At 42.3% G+C, this 17,358-nt stretch overlaps 2 protein-coding genes across 2 annotated transcripts; both read right to left on the minus strand.

The window, feature by feature from the left end:
- Positions 1-9,798: 9,798 nt before the first annotated feature.
- On the minus strand, positions 9,799-10,306 carry N7533_012989 (uncharacterized protein; the record flags this gene model as incomplete). The annotated part of the gene is made up of 2 exons (XM_057109639.1): positions 9,799-9,981; positions 10,043-10,306. The coding sequence occupies 2 exons, from the start codon at positions 10,304-10,306 to the stop codon at positions 9,799-9,801; spliced, it is 447 nt and encodes a 148-aa protein (XP_056953224.1).
- Positions 10,307-12,899: 2,593 nt separating this feature from the next.
- Positions 12,900-15,107, minus strand: N7533_012990 (uncharacterized protein; the record flags this gene model as incomplete). Its single annotated transcript, XM_057109640.1, has 1 exon — positions 12,900-15,107. The coding sequence occupies one exon, from the start codon at positions 15,105-15,107 to the stop codon at positions 12,900-12,902; it is 2,208 nt and encodes a 735-aa protein (XP_056953225.1).
- Between the last annotated feature and the right edge of the window lie 2,251 nt (positions 15,108-17,358).

Genomic DNA, 17,358 nt, shown 5'->3' on the forward strand with positions numbered 1-17,358 from the left:
GTTTCATACATATGTGTTTGTGTTACATACAGGCGACCCCACACGCCATAATGTTGAGGTTTCCTTCTCTTGTGATCGTTACATACGCCTGGATCTACAACGTCTTTATAGCTTCTTTGTCAAAATATAGGTCATATTCGGAAATTCATGTTCCAGGGCTTTTTTGAATACTCTCTATGGATATGACAGCAGCTAGAAATTTCTGAATTACGTTTCACGCACTCTGATCTACGAGAGTTCTGCTTTGTGGACATCAAGGATGGCGTATCTTGATGGTAAGAGTTGACTATTGGGAGATGGGTGAGGGTGAGGATCGAAAGTGAGTTTTGACGGTGATTGATGGTTTGTTCGTGGTGTGTTGGTGGTAAGGGCGGGCTAGATTTGGGAATAACGGGGCCGGACGAGTGGGTCCCTTTGTTGATGTGAAGTGCGATTGCTGAGCGGTGAAGTGGCTGTCAACGGTAACACACCGATCGCCATCATACATGTACCCCAGACACACAGACTTTCTTTCCTATCGCTCCATTTCAGATGAACTAGACCGGATGAGGTCAGAGCTAGACACACTATTCCTTTCTAAATGCGATTTTGGTAGATTGCCTTTATTGCGGTAATCTCAGTTCCGGCACTAACTGACCGCCGTAAAATTTACTGAAATTCTGACACATCTTCCACCGCCGCAGTTTCACTCATATTCCCTCACGTCTTACAGCACCGTATTTCATATGGTCCTCCAGAATAATATCCACATTGACCAGTAAATATACACGGATGCTCATAATGTACTTGGTTGACATAAACACCATGCCCCTTGTGAAGAAATCACCTGTGACTGGCCGTCATGCAATGAGTGACAGAAGAGCATGGTCAGACGCAGAAAAGACGATTGCTGTGTATTTTCGCTCCCGAAAAGTCAGTGTGCAGTCGCTCCATTGCTTGCTTTTGCGACGAGGATTTGATCGATCCGCAGATGCAATAGAAGGGGAATTGCGAACCATCATCGACGAGCATCCATACCTGGGAACGTCCATTGATTGTTGGGATGCGAGCGCAGTTGATTGCTGGATTGATGACTTGCTTGGAGACACTAAAGCTGTTAATAATTTGATTCTATTAACCGCACAAGATGCTGAAATCATCGCAAATGTGAGTCATATATTCCAAGAATCGTTCTACTTTGGCGCACCTTTAGCTCATTTGAGATAGAACCAATCGTTGGTCGTTCTTCTCAGGGCATTGAGACTGCTCAACCTTCGTTTCAGTCAACCCAAAATAAATTAAAGAGATGCCGGTGGGTCGTTTGGGCAAGCATGACCTGCCGAATACCGGTAAATCTAATTAACGTAAAGCATATGATTTACCACAAAAGTATCCAGAAAAAAGGTGCATATATCCCCTGAAATTCAGCCTAGCGCGATTGGAAGAGGACGCTGGAAAGGAAAGCCTGTGTGTCTTATAGGGTAAACTGTTTTTGAATTCTATTGTATCCATGGCTTCAATTTTGAATCTATCGACCTAGTGTGGCTAGGTACGACAATATAAGCCTCAATGGAGAATTACAGTTAACCTCTTCCAGTCCTCACTTAAAATGACCGATTTTTCCGGCTCGGTGAGGTTTCCGCCAACACAGCAGATGTATGAGCGACTAGAAAGGCTATAGATTGCATAGGCTGCTCTGCAATACATGATTCTTTGTACTGGGTGGATATCCTCAGCATCATCTATAACGAGGGAAATCGCGAGAGATAATTTGAATGAGAAATGCCATCAGATAAGCAGCAATCATGGCTTCACACTGTGAAGTATTGCTTTTTCTTAAAAAGAAACGAGGCTCCGTCTTACTTCTGAAAGTACTTCACACATAAATTTCTGGTTTAGAATAGGAAGCTGTATCTCTAATATTTCGTTGAGAGATTTTGAGCTCCGAAAGAAATCGACTTGAACTAGAGCACCAGTACAATTGGACGTTTTGTTACAGTATGCGCCACTTCTGCTCAATATTAGAGCCAAGTATCCTCCAAATCGTCATTGGTGTAGTTAATCACACTCTCTCCAAATATGTTTATTATACGATCTACCTAGGCAGGTATGGAAACATCTAGGAAAAGGGTATATGGTGAGCCATAGACGTCTAATGGTTCTTAGTAAGGGTATGTACTTAGTATTGATTAACTCTGCCTTGGTTGAGACCTTGAGTATGCTGAAAGGTACAGAGCCCAGGAACAAAGGGACCTAAATTTATATAGAGACCTAGAGCAACGTAATATTTGATTTTGGCTTGGCAGTCACTAAGGTCTAGATTCTGGCTCTGAATCGATCCATCTGCATCTGTGATTCTGGAGATTGCCGCCTGAATTGCTCAAGGTGGCACTCGATTTTGGCAAGGTTCTGCTCCATTTTGCCAATTTGACGCGCCTTATGATCGAGGCAACATTCCATGGTTCTCAGCCGGGACTCCAACCCACCAATGTGAAGCGCCAAAACATCGAGGCGGGTATCAAATTCCATGTCATCTATCGCGTCTAAAGTGGGTGCTTTTTGTCCATCCGGGACTCGTGGGTTCGTCTGTGGTGAGAGACATATGCACTTGGTGTCTTTGAGAACATATCTGGTGAATGTCAGTCAACTTTGAAGCCTCTGACAAATATGTACCTTGCTCATGTATCTTACGATTCTCGATCACCGAGGCTACCCTGAGCTTCTTTAGAAGTAGCCCCGTCGGTCTCTAAAGTGGACTTCTGCCTCACATCCCGGCCTATCATCTTCAGGTCACTATTGTTGTCTTTGAGGATGATTGAATATTAGGGCAACGATTGATAGCATCAAGAAACAGACTCTAGAGGAAACTTGGAATCGGAATTGCACACAGACAGCCTAGGTCAGGAAGGACAGCCATTTAAGTGTCATGAATCCGGCTCTGATACTCGTGCGGCTCTTGTACATTCGCTGAGAAGCAACCAGTTATCGTATACACAGATCCAGCTCCATATTGCGCTAGACAGAGTATGATAGGCGACTGGATGTGTGACGGTCATGATCGCATATGTGCATATCTCCGCAATTAGTCACGGGCCAAATGTCGTGAAAAAACAAAAAGATGTCGGTCGGTCGTTTACGCGCCGTTTGTTCTTCCCAAAGAAGCCGCTCTAGCCAATCAAAGGATGGCTCCTTTCGTTGGCCAAGAAACTAGCGCTGCAGTCGCCACTTGAATAGTCCTAAGATGTCTCCAGAGCTGCTCCATTTTCAGCTAGATAAGCCCGCGGCGTTCCGTAATTAAATCAGAAAACAGACTCGTTTGCAATCGAATAGTCTGCTTCACTGTATGTATCCTATCTACAACAATGGATATCTGCTTCCCAGCCGCCGAGATCAACGATTTCTGGAGATCTTATTTGCTACTTGGATTGGCCGGTCCTTCTAGCCTCCTCCACCACTTGGTCGACTTTCGTGGATCGCGGGGCACAATTCTGGGGTATCCCGATGACCCAAAAGTTGTCTCTTTCCACCATAATCCGGGTGATATGCATAGCTGGTAGGACAACATGGCTCTTTGTCTTAATACAAAGAGGGGTAAAATAAACAAGCATAGCCGAGGCCTAGACTTTGATGGCCATATCTTTCAATAAACGTGTGGCTGTTCCAGTATCACCAATAGCTCTTAGAGACTCCCTTTCATTACACGAATGCACAACCAAGTAACGTATTTCCTTGAAGGCTTTAAGCTATGGTAAATAACGGGAAGTATACCTTTCCCGTCTAATTCTTCGTACTAGTAGACGACTAGAAATAAAACAACGGAATTCGGATATATTTGGCCTGGGTCATTTCAAAGTTGATCGCTTAGTGATAACGCGATTTTGATATTTTAACTAATATGGAAACACTTTCCAGCGTGCTAGATTTGGATGCCACAGATGAAACGTGAGACGGTGCTACGCTCAGACGTTGGGCAGTCCCAGAGAACCATGACTCCACAGAGACCGCCCCGCAGTAAAACACGCGGTCTAGTATCACTTGAACTAGTAAATCATGAGCGTTTCCATGATTTTGTTGCCGTTGGAAACAATCAGTACGCCTTGACTTGATCCGAGAACTAAGAAGCGGTACTTTGTACAATTCATCAAATAGATTGCAAGAGAGGCCAAAGGAATCAAGGGAGAGCTCCAGCGCCTTTCAAAGCACTCACCAAGACTCTAATAGCGAAATTTGTTGGGGGTCAAAGTTTTCCATTGAGATATAAGGCTCAAATAGCGCACGTTCAGAGCCACAAAAAACGATTTCCGAAACGTCGTCTTTGTGCTCTCATAACGGGAATCAACGAGAGCTTGCTAAACCATTTTCCATTGACGTATACCCTCTGGTTCGAAATAATGCCAAATGCAGCCATGGTCAGTCGGAACTCAAATGGACTACTTCGACCAGTGAAGAGACGACTTTTCCGGGATGGGATCGACACAATTGCCTCAGTGACTTGCCAGCCGCCCGTTATTTCCCCTCCTCAAGGATAGCCTGATCCCCCTAGGAGTCCTGTGGCACGATCGAAGACCACCAGCTTTGCGACCATCCTATCAAGTCAACTACTGACTCGAACGAAATGCTGAGATGCGAGCTGGTAGAAACGCGGGGAAAGCTGGCAAAAGTCCAAGAGGAATACAAGAAACTGGAATAGAGTCACTCACAGCGCCCCTACTGGGTACAGACAAACAAATCTCTTCCTTTGGCTTCGAATGATCGCTGCGAAAACTTAGAGAAAGAGAATGAAAAGCTCCATAATATGTTTGATGAGCTGAAAGCGGAAAATAAACGCCTCTGAAGACAAAGTTGCATGGATGGTCATACAGTAACAGCAATGGAGAGAAGATATGAGACTTAGTTATTGTCTCCAAAAATTGGACCTAATTCATAAATAGTAATCTATTAAGTGCCTTTCTCTCTTCATGAAAGATTCTTCGTCTTAAAGATCCTCCAAAAGGGCTACTGGGACCTAGAGTAGGAAGAAGTCGCCCAAGGGCCCAAATATCACTACAGAAATCCGTTCCCTGTTATAACGAAAGCTCGCCTGCGTCAGAGATTACAATAATGTTAGTTCATCACTATTGAAACAGTTGGATAACCGGTCAACACTCCACGACGAGGCACAATTGTAAATTCAATCCCTATTAATTTATCAAATTTCCCCTTACACGATGCATTTTTGAGTTTTGTCTATAATCCCTATATGCACTGTAGTATATAATATCTTACTCTTTTTCTCTCTCTCTACTACTAATCCTAATATCTATAATAAGTCTGATACCTATTCCTAATATACTAGGTACCCCTATCTTTGATAAAGCTAATACATCTAAATTTCTAAGAAAGCTAGAGGATATATACTAGTAAAGTAGTATTATTTATTATATAGTGATTATAGACCTACTCCTATAGTATTACTTACAAATTATCTATAGATAGATCGAAAGTTATAAGGCTTAGAAAGAAAGAGATTAGTAAGTATTCTATAAGAACTTCTTAGATTATTTCTATCACTAGGATAATAAGTAATTAAGATATAACAGGAGATATCTTGATAAGTTTGCTAATAGTAATTGATCAACAAATAATAAAGTTAGGTGCTATCTGAGCGAATTTTATAAGATTTCTATAGAGGTCTTCTAGCTAGGTTATCTAGGTGATAGTAAGTGTACAGATCTGCTGATATAAGGTCTTCCAAAGTGTATATAACGCAGGATTATTAAGAATCATACTTAGAGATATCGTTATTGCTAAATTAATATCACTTACTCTAATACCTATTAGGGTACTATTGACTATTTACAGATAGACTCAAATATTTAGAGTAAGATTATTCAGAAGATACCAGTACTATAGTCTTAGTCTAGTACTTAGTCTGGTATTTTATGCTTTACGAAGGAGGTATATTAGCTACTCTAAGATACGACTACATAATAGCTATATAGGTCTATCTTAGGTTTTATTGTTTTCATTACTTAATTTTCTATATATATGTTATAAATCTCTTTCTTTGTTGTCTTTATCTATTATTGGTAGGAAGAGAGATAAGTTTCTGGTAGGAAATCGATATCTTACACTATTATTTCCCTGTATTAGCCAAGGGACGGCTAATCTTCTAGGGAGGGTAGTAAATTATAGGGATTCTGCTCTTAACATCAGAGTTATATAACTAGAGCCTTAGCAACAAGGCTATCGTTTTGTTTCGTGAGGTTAAGTAGCGTTCGTTCCATAGTATCAATAACAACTACGCATGTTCCCCCTTTTATGAAATGTTCTACCGAGGATGCTGAGGTAGCGGTATCGTTATACTGCTCATAAAAGGTTCTGTTATTCGTTCTATCGTCCCTCTATAGCTTCACGCCTTGCCTACTACTCCCCTGCACTCTGCGAGTGTGTGATTTTGTCCCCTTGCGATCGACCCGTCTGCTTGACAGACAGCCAGCGAGCATTACCATCTTTCACTGGGTATATTTAGGTAAATATTTTATTTAATATGGTACAATAGATAATAAATTTATTATTTTATCTTTAAACTTTCTAGTATACTCTATGTTAGATGTTACAATTTTTTAACTACTTTTCTATTATTTATAATTAAATTCTTAAATAGTATTACTTTAATTTCTATGTAATTTATACTAAATACTTCTTACTATACTAAAAGCTAATATATCTTTCTTCTAAAAACTCATAACCTATCGATACTATACTATATAATAATTAATCTTATACTAGAGAGTTATTTAGATATTCTTATAAATTATAATTCCTTATATATCTTATAAGTCATATATATCTACTCTCTAATGCATTAGTAGTATATCAACAGTAAAAGTAGGTATTTCTTTAACAATTAACTATTTTAGTCTAGAGGTATAAATTTTATATTTATCTGTAGAGAAATACTAAGTTAGGTATACATATACAATAAAAAGAATAAGTTAATTTCAAATTAACTTAGCTCTTTAAATAGATATCCCGGGATTATTCTAATAGTTTAGCTTAGTTTATAATCTGAACTAGCCTTAAATTACAATAAGAGGCATATATTCTGCTCTCTCTGCGAAGTCGAAACAGATTCCCAACGATCAGAATTTCCCTGGAGCTTTTTCCTTCAATTTAATACAGGCCAGTTTTTTCTTGTGCTATATTTTATTGTGTTTACCGTCAAGTTGCTTTCTGTCCTCCATCATTCGGTGAATATGCGTGTATTCAGGAGGATTTTTCTTTGCTACTTGAAAATGTTTCACGCTTCGCTGGCTCGGTTGCCGTAATTGATCCAATGGCTCCGATAATGAATACTTCTCCTCATGATCCTCGTCCAGGGCCCCCAGGCTTTTTCGATACTTTCCCTCCGGTCTCTCATGTTGGTTAGTATCGACATAAGGGGATGTCAATAAGCGAGCCTGCAGATTTGGCTGGATTAATAGACTGGATTCGTTCGTTGAAGGCAAATCATGCAAAATCTTCACGTACTTTTCCAGACGGTGCACCGTGTGTCAAGAAGCGATTAAAGCTTGGAGGTTCCAGATCTGATTGCGCAGTCTTCCCTCTTACATTTTGAGCCTCAAATAACTCCCCCACTTGAGCTATATTGAGTGTTGTCGGAGATAAACCGGGGCGAAGCGCTTTAATGGAAGGCAATTGTTCTTGACTTTCGGCCAAGCAAGAGAGGTCTCTCAGGTCCTCAACGACAATTTGAGAAGTACACACTGGGCTATTTGGAGGTGTACAGCCTTGAGGGCAGTAAGAGGGGTGTCTCCAGGCTGACATACCGTCAACTTGAACATGCGAAAATAAGTGTTCTGAAAATGATAGGTGCGTTTTTCCAGACACATACTAGGACTGAGCAGTATTGCTTTCACGGAATGTGCCAGAACGCTGGTGCTCACCTTTTAAATATCTTTCATCTCCAGCCGCCTCCGCGTCTTTGTAAAAACCTCCAGCCCCACTGCTTTTCACATAGACAGAATGCTTACTTAGGATAAATATGGGTTTCACCAGAGCCCTCCAATTATGATTCTTCCGGTCATGTAAGTACCCAGTCTCGTTTACACCGCAGTTTATAATGGAGCCAATTATAATCCGGGCACATACATTCGGTTCAGGCGAAGTCAAGGCTTTTGTCTGATTCTAGAGCGTCAGTTCAATTATCAAAGGGTCGTGAAGTAAACAAACGACATATTTTGCGCGTATAAGATTAAGAAAAGCGATGACCACGGCAACCTTTTCAAGGTTATCTTGATCCCGCGTCTACACCAGGGGCGCCCAATTTGTCACAATCAGGAGCATATCAGGAGCTTCATCCCAAGTCTTACAGTACAGCCGTACATCACGTCCCATCATGATTTGTATCGTAAGGCGTAGCACAATACCAATTTAAAGCACCATGGAGAAAAATCGACTCTCGTAACGCATACTCCGGAACGAGGATTGATTGGAAATTTGTCCATGCTTTGATAATCCAGCAGAAACAGGGAGGCTAGATGTTAGGATGAAATAATTGATGGACATTGTAAGGATCAATTGCTCGGGTATTTCCACGCTCGGGCCTGCAATCACCTTCTCTATTCAAGGAGGTCAAGTGAGATCTTGAGCTTCATCGAGTTCCAGATAATCATAACCGTGAGACTTTTGGAGATGAAAACACATATATGTATGAGTCACGCTCGGAAATTGTACCATATACTTGTCGAAAGGTAAAAACGAAATAGCAGTGCCTAGTTTATCTCATCACTTCGAGTGACTATTTAAATTGCCAGATGCGTTGTAGTTAGCATCTGCAGTGTGATGTCCGGATTTAGTTTCCCTCGGCAAGGGCAGTACGCTGAATTTCTGGTAGGCATATAAACCCATGGCAAGTAATCGATACCTCACGAAATAGCCTTGGAGGTAGAGGGGTCTGGTTTATATAGATTGCTAGCGTGCCCGTCGAATACGTGGATGAATGTTCATAGGTTGGCATTATTTCCGATGATCTATTTTTCTTGAGCCCCGCTACATCCAATGCATTCGCTGGTAAAGCCTCCTACGAAGTGTTCCAGGTAGGTTGTACGCGCTTTAGTTGTCATGGCCTATTTACCGCACTTAGATTTACCTGTGGAGCTTCTATAAGTGCAAACACACCGGTCGCCATTGTTGCTTGTAATTTGATTCTCAAGATAAGACACGGAGCTTCCGTCTGTTTCCATATCATTCATCTAGACCCGTCGCAATGAACTTGCTGGTGAAACTCAACCAGAAGAATGAGGACCGGTTCCTTTTGGATCTAGCAGGTAATTAATTCCTTATGACATAATTGCGCAGCCTCTGAGTGTAGAGATTTGACGCTTGCAGATTGCGTCCTTGGGTACTATGACTGAGTTCTCAGTCAGGTAGCAGTAGAACTTTAACAGGCTTCTCCGGCCTCTCCCCGTTCCCGGTCAACGAGTCGGATGCCACAGTTGACCTCCGATTGCTGCTCACTGCCACTCACTGCCTATCCGTTACACTAGAATTCGGAATTGGCTTCCAAATTTACACAAAGAAACCATCTCGGTCCCCAATACTACAGCAGTAAAGTAGTACAATGATGTAATTATCAAGGATTGGGCAGATGAATATACTTCGGAATTTCCCTATATGACTAACCGGGGGCATCAAGCCTTTCTGAGATTAGGTCTGACTGAATATAATGCAAGCCTGGTCTTAAGGTTTCGGAAAGAATCATTGTATCCATAATGAAAGATGAATATATTATTCCACATCCCCTCTAGACTCATTTCCAATGTTGATCACTGCTTATTAAATTACCCTTAACAACGCCTTCAGGAATCCATCCTTTTTGGCTGCTGATCTCGAAAATATCTTACCCATTTCTTTTATATAATTCCGAAGCGCTGCAGCACTAGGAAATTCTTTGGCAGTTTGACCATTTCTTCGAGAGTCGACCAAGTCAACCAGATTAACGTGTATATTTCTAAGTGCCTGAAACGATAATGTACAGAAGCAAAAGGAATAAAAATAGGATCATTGAGGAATAACTTACCCTACGGCACTGGGAGATACGTCGAATGGAATCAGAGGTGTCCAGCTCTACACACAGTGCCTGCCAGTTTTCTAGCTTCTTCGCATTGGAGCCATAATGAATATTGAATTCTGAAGCAAGAAATTTTGCTCGCTCCTTTCTGTATCTTATCGAGTCTTTTCTCCAATTCATTTTCTGGGCGAGAAGATTAAATTCTGAATCAGAGGACAACATCGGGGCTCTCTGAAGGTCCGGGAAGCAGATAAAGTAATCGGCCTTTTCCATGATCACGGTATAGGAATCGAATACTATTTACATATATGTGTGATGAATATGGCACCAGTTTAGTTCTCAAGGGCGCTACTTTGATAATATCAAATGGCTCTTCCCCGCTTGCCTCACTCCCATGCACGGATACCTTTAGCCACAAGGGGCCAATGAGACCTGAATGACCTAGCCTCAATACAACACATGCTTGACTCGGTGCTATACGCAGAAACACTCAAATATTAACAGATTCTTTCTATTTCTATAATCATTTAGATCTGGAGCTAGTTTTCATTCAACGCGTGGTCGAAATTTGCGTTGGATGACTCAAAACCACCTATTTACAAATTGAACATAGATGACATAATTCAATCAGAGGATCAATCAGTCGTGCATGTGTCATAGTGGTAGCCTTGAATCGTTGTCCCTATTAGGACACAACCAACAACACCATCAGACAAGGCCTCCGGTCTTCATCTTCGGACGTGTCCGTTCCCACCATCTTAACATCCATTGGACTTTTGTGGAATGATCGTAACTTCTATACCATTTCTTGTTATCGGGTTAATGTCCCTTTTTGAATCAGGTCAAAGCACGAAGATCCAAAGGGATTTCATATTGGCATGGCTACTGTCAGAGATTGTACTGGTGATACACCCGCTCTAGCTTCATCTGTTTGCCTCCAGCATGAAGATTATTCTTCTCCCAGATAGCTCTCAATCCATGATTTGGATGCTTTTCACACAACATCGACGACATATCCTGGCCTTTACTTGAGTTTCACGTTTAGTTTCATAATTGTATATGCTTTTTGATCCCGTTCGTAGGTCGTAATTAGGTTATCGGACTTATGCTCAAGGAACATGGCTCATGTACTTTTCTCGATTAGCGGAGGAGCATGAATGAGTCGTATACTCTGATTAATTGATGGCGCTCTTTTTTGTAAGCCCCTGGGGTACTTGATATGTCCAATCTAGTCGATGTTTCTGTAACGAGCGGAAGGCCGCCTATAGAGCTTCTCGCAGAGCGAAAGGAAGGTAACGGCCGATGATGTCCGATATTGGTGATCTAATGAAATTAGATGTCTACATAAACAGACACCTAGGTCATGTATCATGGCCTGAGGCATCTGCGCCCTGAAAAATAACCATAACGTACAGTATTTCCCAGGCGAGTGGCCCACCTAAACAGGCGGCCTATGGCATCAAATAAATGGGTTATATTTGGAAAATAATAATACGAGGAAATTTTATATCTAATTTATCACTTCCTTCGGTTAGTATTGTGGATTCCCAAGGGTTCCAAGCGGTGTGATCAAAGATGAGAGAGAAGTTATTTTTCTTCTTTCCGGCTCCCTACACACCAACATCAGATAGAACATGGGCAGATCTGGTGCACTTCATTTATAACGCGTCACATATCAGGTCAGGAGCAGTAGCAGGAAGAGGGGCAGGAGGATCTACGGGGTTGGGTTTGCCATAGGGTGTCCTACGGTGATTGCACACATACGCGCTCGAGCACCACTTGCCATCGTCGAGCTTATACACCATATCCCAATGGTAGGAATAACACTTTAGGGGAAGATTATCTCATACTTGTGTCAGGCGTCTCCATTAGTGGTAGGGCCTTTCATTCTGGGATTGATAAAAACATGAGTCTGCTGAATAATAATTAGGGTAATTCGCATCCCGATCTTACGAAGAGCAAGTTTGGCTCGCAGTGAAATAACACGATGCCGTGGGATGCGAGAAATAACGAGAAGTATGATATGTGGTAGCCTGTAGTGCCCTCGTTGGCTATGTGATTTATGTAAAGATTTCATTCGTTGATAGTGCGTATCATTAGGTCTAACATATTATCACATCTATCACTGGATCACAAAAAGCAGACCTGGGTGTTTCCAGAGATCTTCGAATAATTATATAAGCTCAGGGTATGAGATAGTAGTGCGACGTGATAAATCAGTTTGCTAGTATCTGCTTTCCATATAGCAAGAATTTCAGTCTGTAGATAGGGCAATGCTGAATATTTCTTGGGGGCTTTCAAAGTTCGAGTCAAGTATCCATGAATCCCGCGTCTAACTGATTTCTATTTATAACCTATATACGTACCGAAAATGTGGGGTCTAAGCACCAATGCATTCAAATGCTTATTCAGGGCCGTGCTGAAATTTCCAGAATGCTACTCCGAATGCTGCTCCAGTCTGCTACGCATTCAACTGGATGATCATACAAATTATCAGTAACATACCCTTGCCTTATCGAAAAGGCCCTGTAAAATTGGTAAGTATGACACAAGAATCCTTTTGAAGCATTTGACTTACATATAGAATGAAATGCTGGCAGTTGTTTGAGTGTGGCTAAAAGGTGGATCGATTAGATTCGAATGTAAATACTGGGACATTGTTGCTTACTCCATGGCTCCCACTAAATATAGACGGCCAATTAACCCGGGCTCTTGAAGTCTTTTCAGGATTTCCGGGTCGTGCAGAAGTCTGTGGCAGGCTCCAATTGCTGGAATGAGATGACTGCTATCAGCTACTGCCCAACACCCTTGAAACACGTCACTAGAAGCAAAAATTAGCTTTGGCTCCCTTTTGTCGCAATCAGACTCACTCCGCATCCCCTTTCAAGTTATAGGTCTGCCATTCGATAAAGAAGTATCGCCGAGGATCTAGCTTCAAAGAATGACACGATTCATGAACGATGTTGATATACCATAATTTGATACCAAGACCAAATTCGCTACAAGGAGGAGAAATCAATATTTTCCATTCCCTGGCGTTGTCTGTGTCCAGAAGATCATTCATGGCATAAACAAGAGAGTTGGAGGAAGCATGTAAATCGGTTAACTTTTCATAGGCTTCAAAATCCAGCGCCTTGTCTAATCCAATCTCCAAAGCTTTAAGTGTCTCGTCTAGCGGCGTATTGAAGTCGTGACTGAATTTCGGGAGCAAAGCTTTAGTAAGCTGAAGATTTCGCAGGGCAGCATCCTTGGACCGCCTCATTTCGATGAATTTACTGTAAATAAAGCCAATGATGCCCGCTGTGGTCGTATCGGCATCAGACCATATGCGAGACTGGCCCAAGACTGTTTCTTTCCATGCTGCGAAGCTGCTGCGTGGCTCCAGAGAGCTAGCAGCTCTATCCCACTTTTCGGATCCATCTGGAGTGCCTCCCCATTCAATATCCACGAGCTGTCCCTTGCGCAAAAAGACCAAAAAGTCCCTACCACTCATACAGAGCGAGATGTACAATATCCCTGCTGTAGTCCTCAGACCAGGAGGGTAACGAAACTCAGGAAAGTCGTGTTGAATGTCGTGAGAGCCGAATATGGAGTGAAATCTGTGCAGACGAAGAAATCCCAAGATGGCGAGAATCTCATGTGAGTTAGAGCCCTCGCCGAGAATTTTCATATCATCGGCAATTGAGAGGACAGCATAGTCCGCTCCCAAAATCTGGAAAAGATCCACAGACGAAGCTAGAACATAGCTGGAACTGTCAATTTCCTTGGGGAGGGCCTTTAATAAACTCAGCATCTGTAGCTGAGATAAATCAGAAATGCGTTGAATATGTCGCGAGACCGTGTCGCCAACGAGACGGCACATTTTGCGAATAGAAAATGGGACACGCATGCCATTGTTGCCGTATGAATGGCACGATATTAGGCCCCATAAGCCCTTCAAACCATCAAGACTAATCGACATCGATGACCGGACACCCATATTAGCGAGATACTTGATATGAACCGGTGACATTGCTCGAAGGTATGCATGAGTCATGTTCAACGGCATTTCTAGGTCTCCTTCGGTTCGACAAACAAGTCTTGCTGTGATTTGATCACGGTCATAAAGTAAACGAACTTTGTTGACCCTGTACAACTCACGGGCCTGTGGAGGAATGTCGGATGCTGGGAAATGAAGGCCTTTGTAGAGGTCGACTGTGGCCATAGGGTCAACCAACTCGGCAACAACAAAGCCATCCCAGTTATGATCAAATCGATATATCATAACTTTGTGGAATCCAGTCAGATCTTTGACTATCCCTAAAGCCACATTGAGCAACGTATCAATGTCATTGGCCAGGCTGAGTTGATCTTGGACCTGGGCCACGAGACTGAAGATCTCCATGATTTCTGCTTCTCCCTTTTTGTGTCGAGCGTTCCGGAGAAGTTGAAGTGGCTGGCTAGACTTCATAGTGCTAGCCTCGAACTGCTCTTGAGTAGGCCAAACCCCAAGGGTGGCTGTCGGAATAGGCGGAGTATGAAACTCGTTGGCATCAAGCGGATGAGCTTTGTCGTCTTTTTGTTCAAGCTCACATACAATCAAGTCTTTCTGGGTCGGACTGATGTGGGCGGCACACCAGAAAGAGCGAGGCTCTCCATTCCACATAGAAATTGTAAGTGAGAAGACCGAGGGACCATCAAGATCGAGGTTATATGTTTCTTCACTGACAAAATGCACCTGATCTAGCAGATTCTTGGCCTGGTCATCATGTAGGATATCACAAAAGCTATCCAACTCGAATAATTGTGCTGGGGAGTAACCTATGAGCTTAATGCAATTTTCGCTAACCACACGAACCACAAGCTGATCAGGAGATTCCTCCCGTAGCGCGAGCATGACCCCGAAGCTTTGGATAGCCCCGGGGGTATGTATTGGTTCATCCTTGCATTTTCTAACAGAAGGTTCAGCGCTTTCTGTAATGATAGCATGGCTATCGGCAGTGATGATATGATTGAATCGGGTCGTAATATGACGTGAACGCTCGCTTGAGGCCGAGGCCAGGTGATCTGGCGACTTCGAGTATGTCAAATCCATATTAATTCTCAGTTTGAATTATCTCGGGAAGTGGAATAGGATTTTTCTTGGTTTGAGAAACCTTGGTTTTTGGTCTCGGGTTTCAACTCCTTATATCTGACAAAATTTGCGTACTTTTTCAACCTTGCTGCCACCTTGCAAGTTTGCATAGAGTAGATGAACGAACAACAGCCGTTCAATATTATAGGCCAAGCAGCATTCATAGTTATCGGGAAAACCTTAAAATACACAACGGTCGTATGGGCGTAGCCCGTTGGACTTGCATCTAGACCTTGGGTAGCTCAAATAGGCAAACTTCAGCGCATTTTAGGCCAACAAGACTAAAGTTGCGAACCATACTCAAGTTGCCAGACTCTCGAATTTCTTCCTTCTAGGCTATTTATATGTAGCCTCAAGGTAAACTCCTGAGTCCTTGTATCTTCCTCCCTGCCAGATTTAATTTCCTCAACTATCTAGCAAAATTTGCCTCGTCTAAAACGGCATTCTCCATTCCATAAGAAACCAGAACCTGTATTCTAATGCTAAAAGTTGTCTTTCCTTTCACCACGGTTATGAAAACCAGTACTTTTACCAAATATCTTTTGTCTTCGTATTTGTGGGTCAGAATGTACATTTGTCAGTCACACCGACACTTTTGGTGTATCCTTTCGGATAGCTGCATAACGATGGCTGTCGCAAAAGTTCTTCGTTTTGAATTTATTGGTATCTTGTCCACAGCTTCATTTCCTTAGGTTCGTGAGTGCCACCAATCAACCTCATGGAGGGAAATGCTGTTTCAGATCAAATGAAATTAATGTGACAAATTTTTATTTATAACATGCTTGGTAAGATGTCCCACGAACTGCATGTAGGGAAGATATCGGGGATGGGACTGTAACGTACCACGAATTATGATAGACGTAGAATGACCATCTGGCTGATATCTTCTGGGACGGGTTTTTTTCCGAGCGTTTTGAGCGATGGAATCGGCTAGTTGCTCTCAGGAGCGATCCGGCTTCCCGCACGTAGATATGGATTGGTAAAGGTACAATACGAAAACCAGTTGATTATTTTGGATACCATGTTGAAGGTGTTCTGCATTAGGGCGGGGTAAAGAGCAGAGGCTAGTACGGGGGAGTAGGGGTCGCCAAGCACAGGTTTGGATTGGGTTTTGGGTACGCGCAGTGTTTACATACGCGACGCAAAAGTAGATAGCTCCAAATGCACGACGCGACCCCCAACAAAGTCCAATTTCCAAGCTTTCATGATAAGAAATTCCATCCTCGCGCCTGATTGCACGCCTCTTGAATATGGCTTCTTCTTCATCGTCGTCGCGATCATTACATCAGGATATCTTCTGGGACAGGTTTTTTTCCGAGCGTGTTAAGCGATGGAATCGGAATAGTCAGAGGTAATACCTTACTTAGATTGACATATTCAATGATAGTTATCTACTTACGGTTACCAGGCTGTAGGAATTTTCGCTCCCTATAGAAGTCTCTGCCAGTGATAACCATTAAAGTACTGGTAATCCCTACTACGAATCTATTTTCATTAAAATTGTAGATATTATTGTCAAGGATACCGTATTCAGTTATTCTGTTGGCCAAAAGTTGAAACTATTCCTTTATAACCTTCAGATTCTCATATAAGACACACTGTGTGTTATATCGACGTGAAAACCTCAATTTCAGTGTATCGCGATGTTTGATATATTCGTATACCCAGTTTTTACCCACAGTAATAGTCTTACTAAAGTGTGGTCGTTCAGCAAGTAATATATTTACTACATCTTTTACTATAGCATGTGAGGGGGCTTTTCCACGCGAAATAAGATCGAGTATCTAATTTTCCAATGAATCCTTTTCAATAGGATTCAATTTTATGATGTTTGGGCGCTGAATTGGCTTATGAATTACACCCTTGAGCCGATCTTGCAAGGTTGTGCGTGGCACGTCAAATACGCGCGCAGCTTCACGAATAGAAGTTATTGTATGATTTTTTATTGCTTGGATAGCAAATTCGATCCTACCCTCTTGTTCGATCAATTTTTGACGCCTTTCATGGCGAATTTGTAGCATGGCGATGGTTGGAAAAAGGAGGTTGCTACACGCGACGCGTTGGTGGAGACGGGTGGCCGGGTTACCCATGAAACACGTCATAGAGTACCTAGACTATACTCCATCCAACACACACTTCTATACATCTCCATACCTTCTTGCTACCCTACGCACAATTCTTATAAACTCTATTGATTCTCAACGATATATGG

This window comes from Penicillium manginii (assembly GCF_028828005.1).
Source record: "Penicillium manginii strain IBT 31320 chromosome Unknown utg000010l:1.0-1143873.0:1.0-1144522.0, whole genome shotgun sequence".
In the NCBI taxonomy this organism is placed as follows: domain Eukaryota; kingdom Fungi; phylum Ascomycota; class Eurotiomycetes; order Eurotiales; family Aspergillaceae; genus Penicillium; species Penicillium manginii.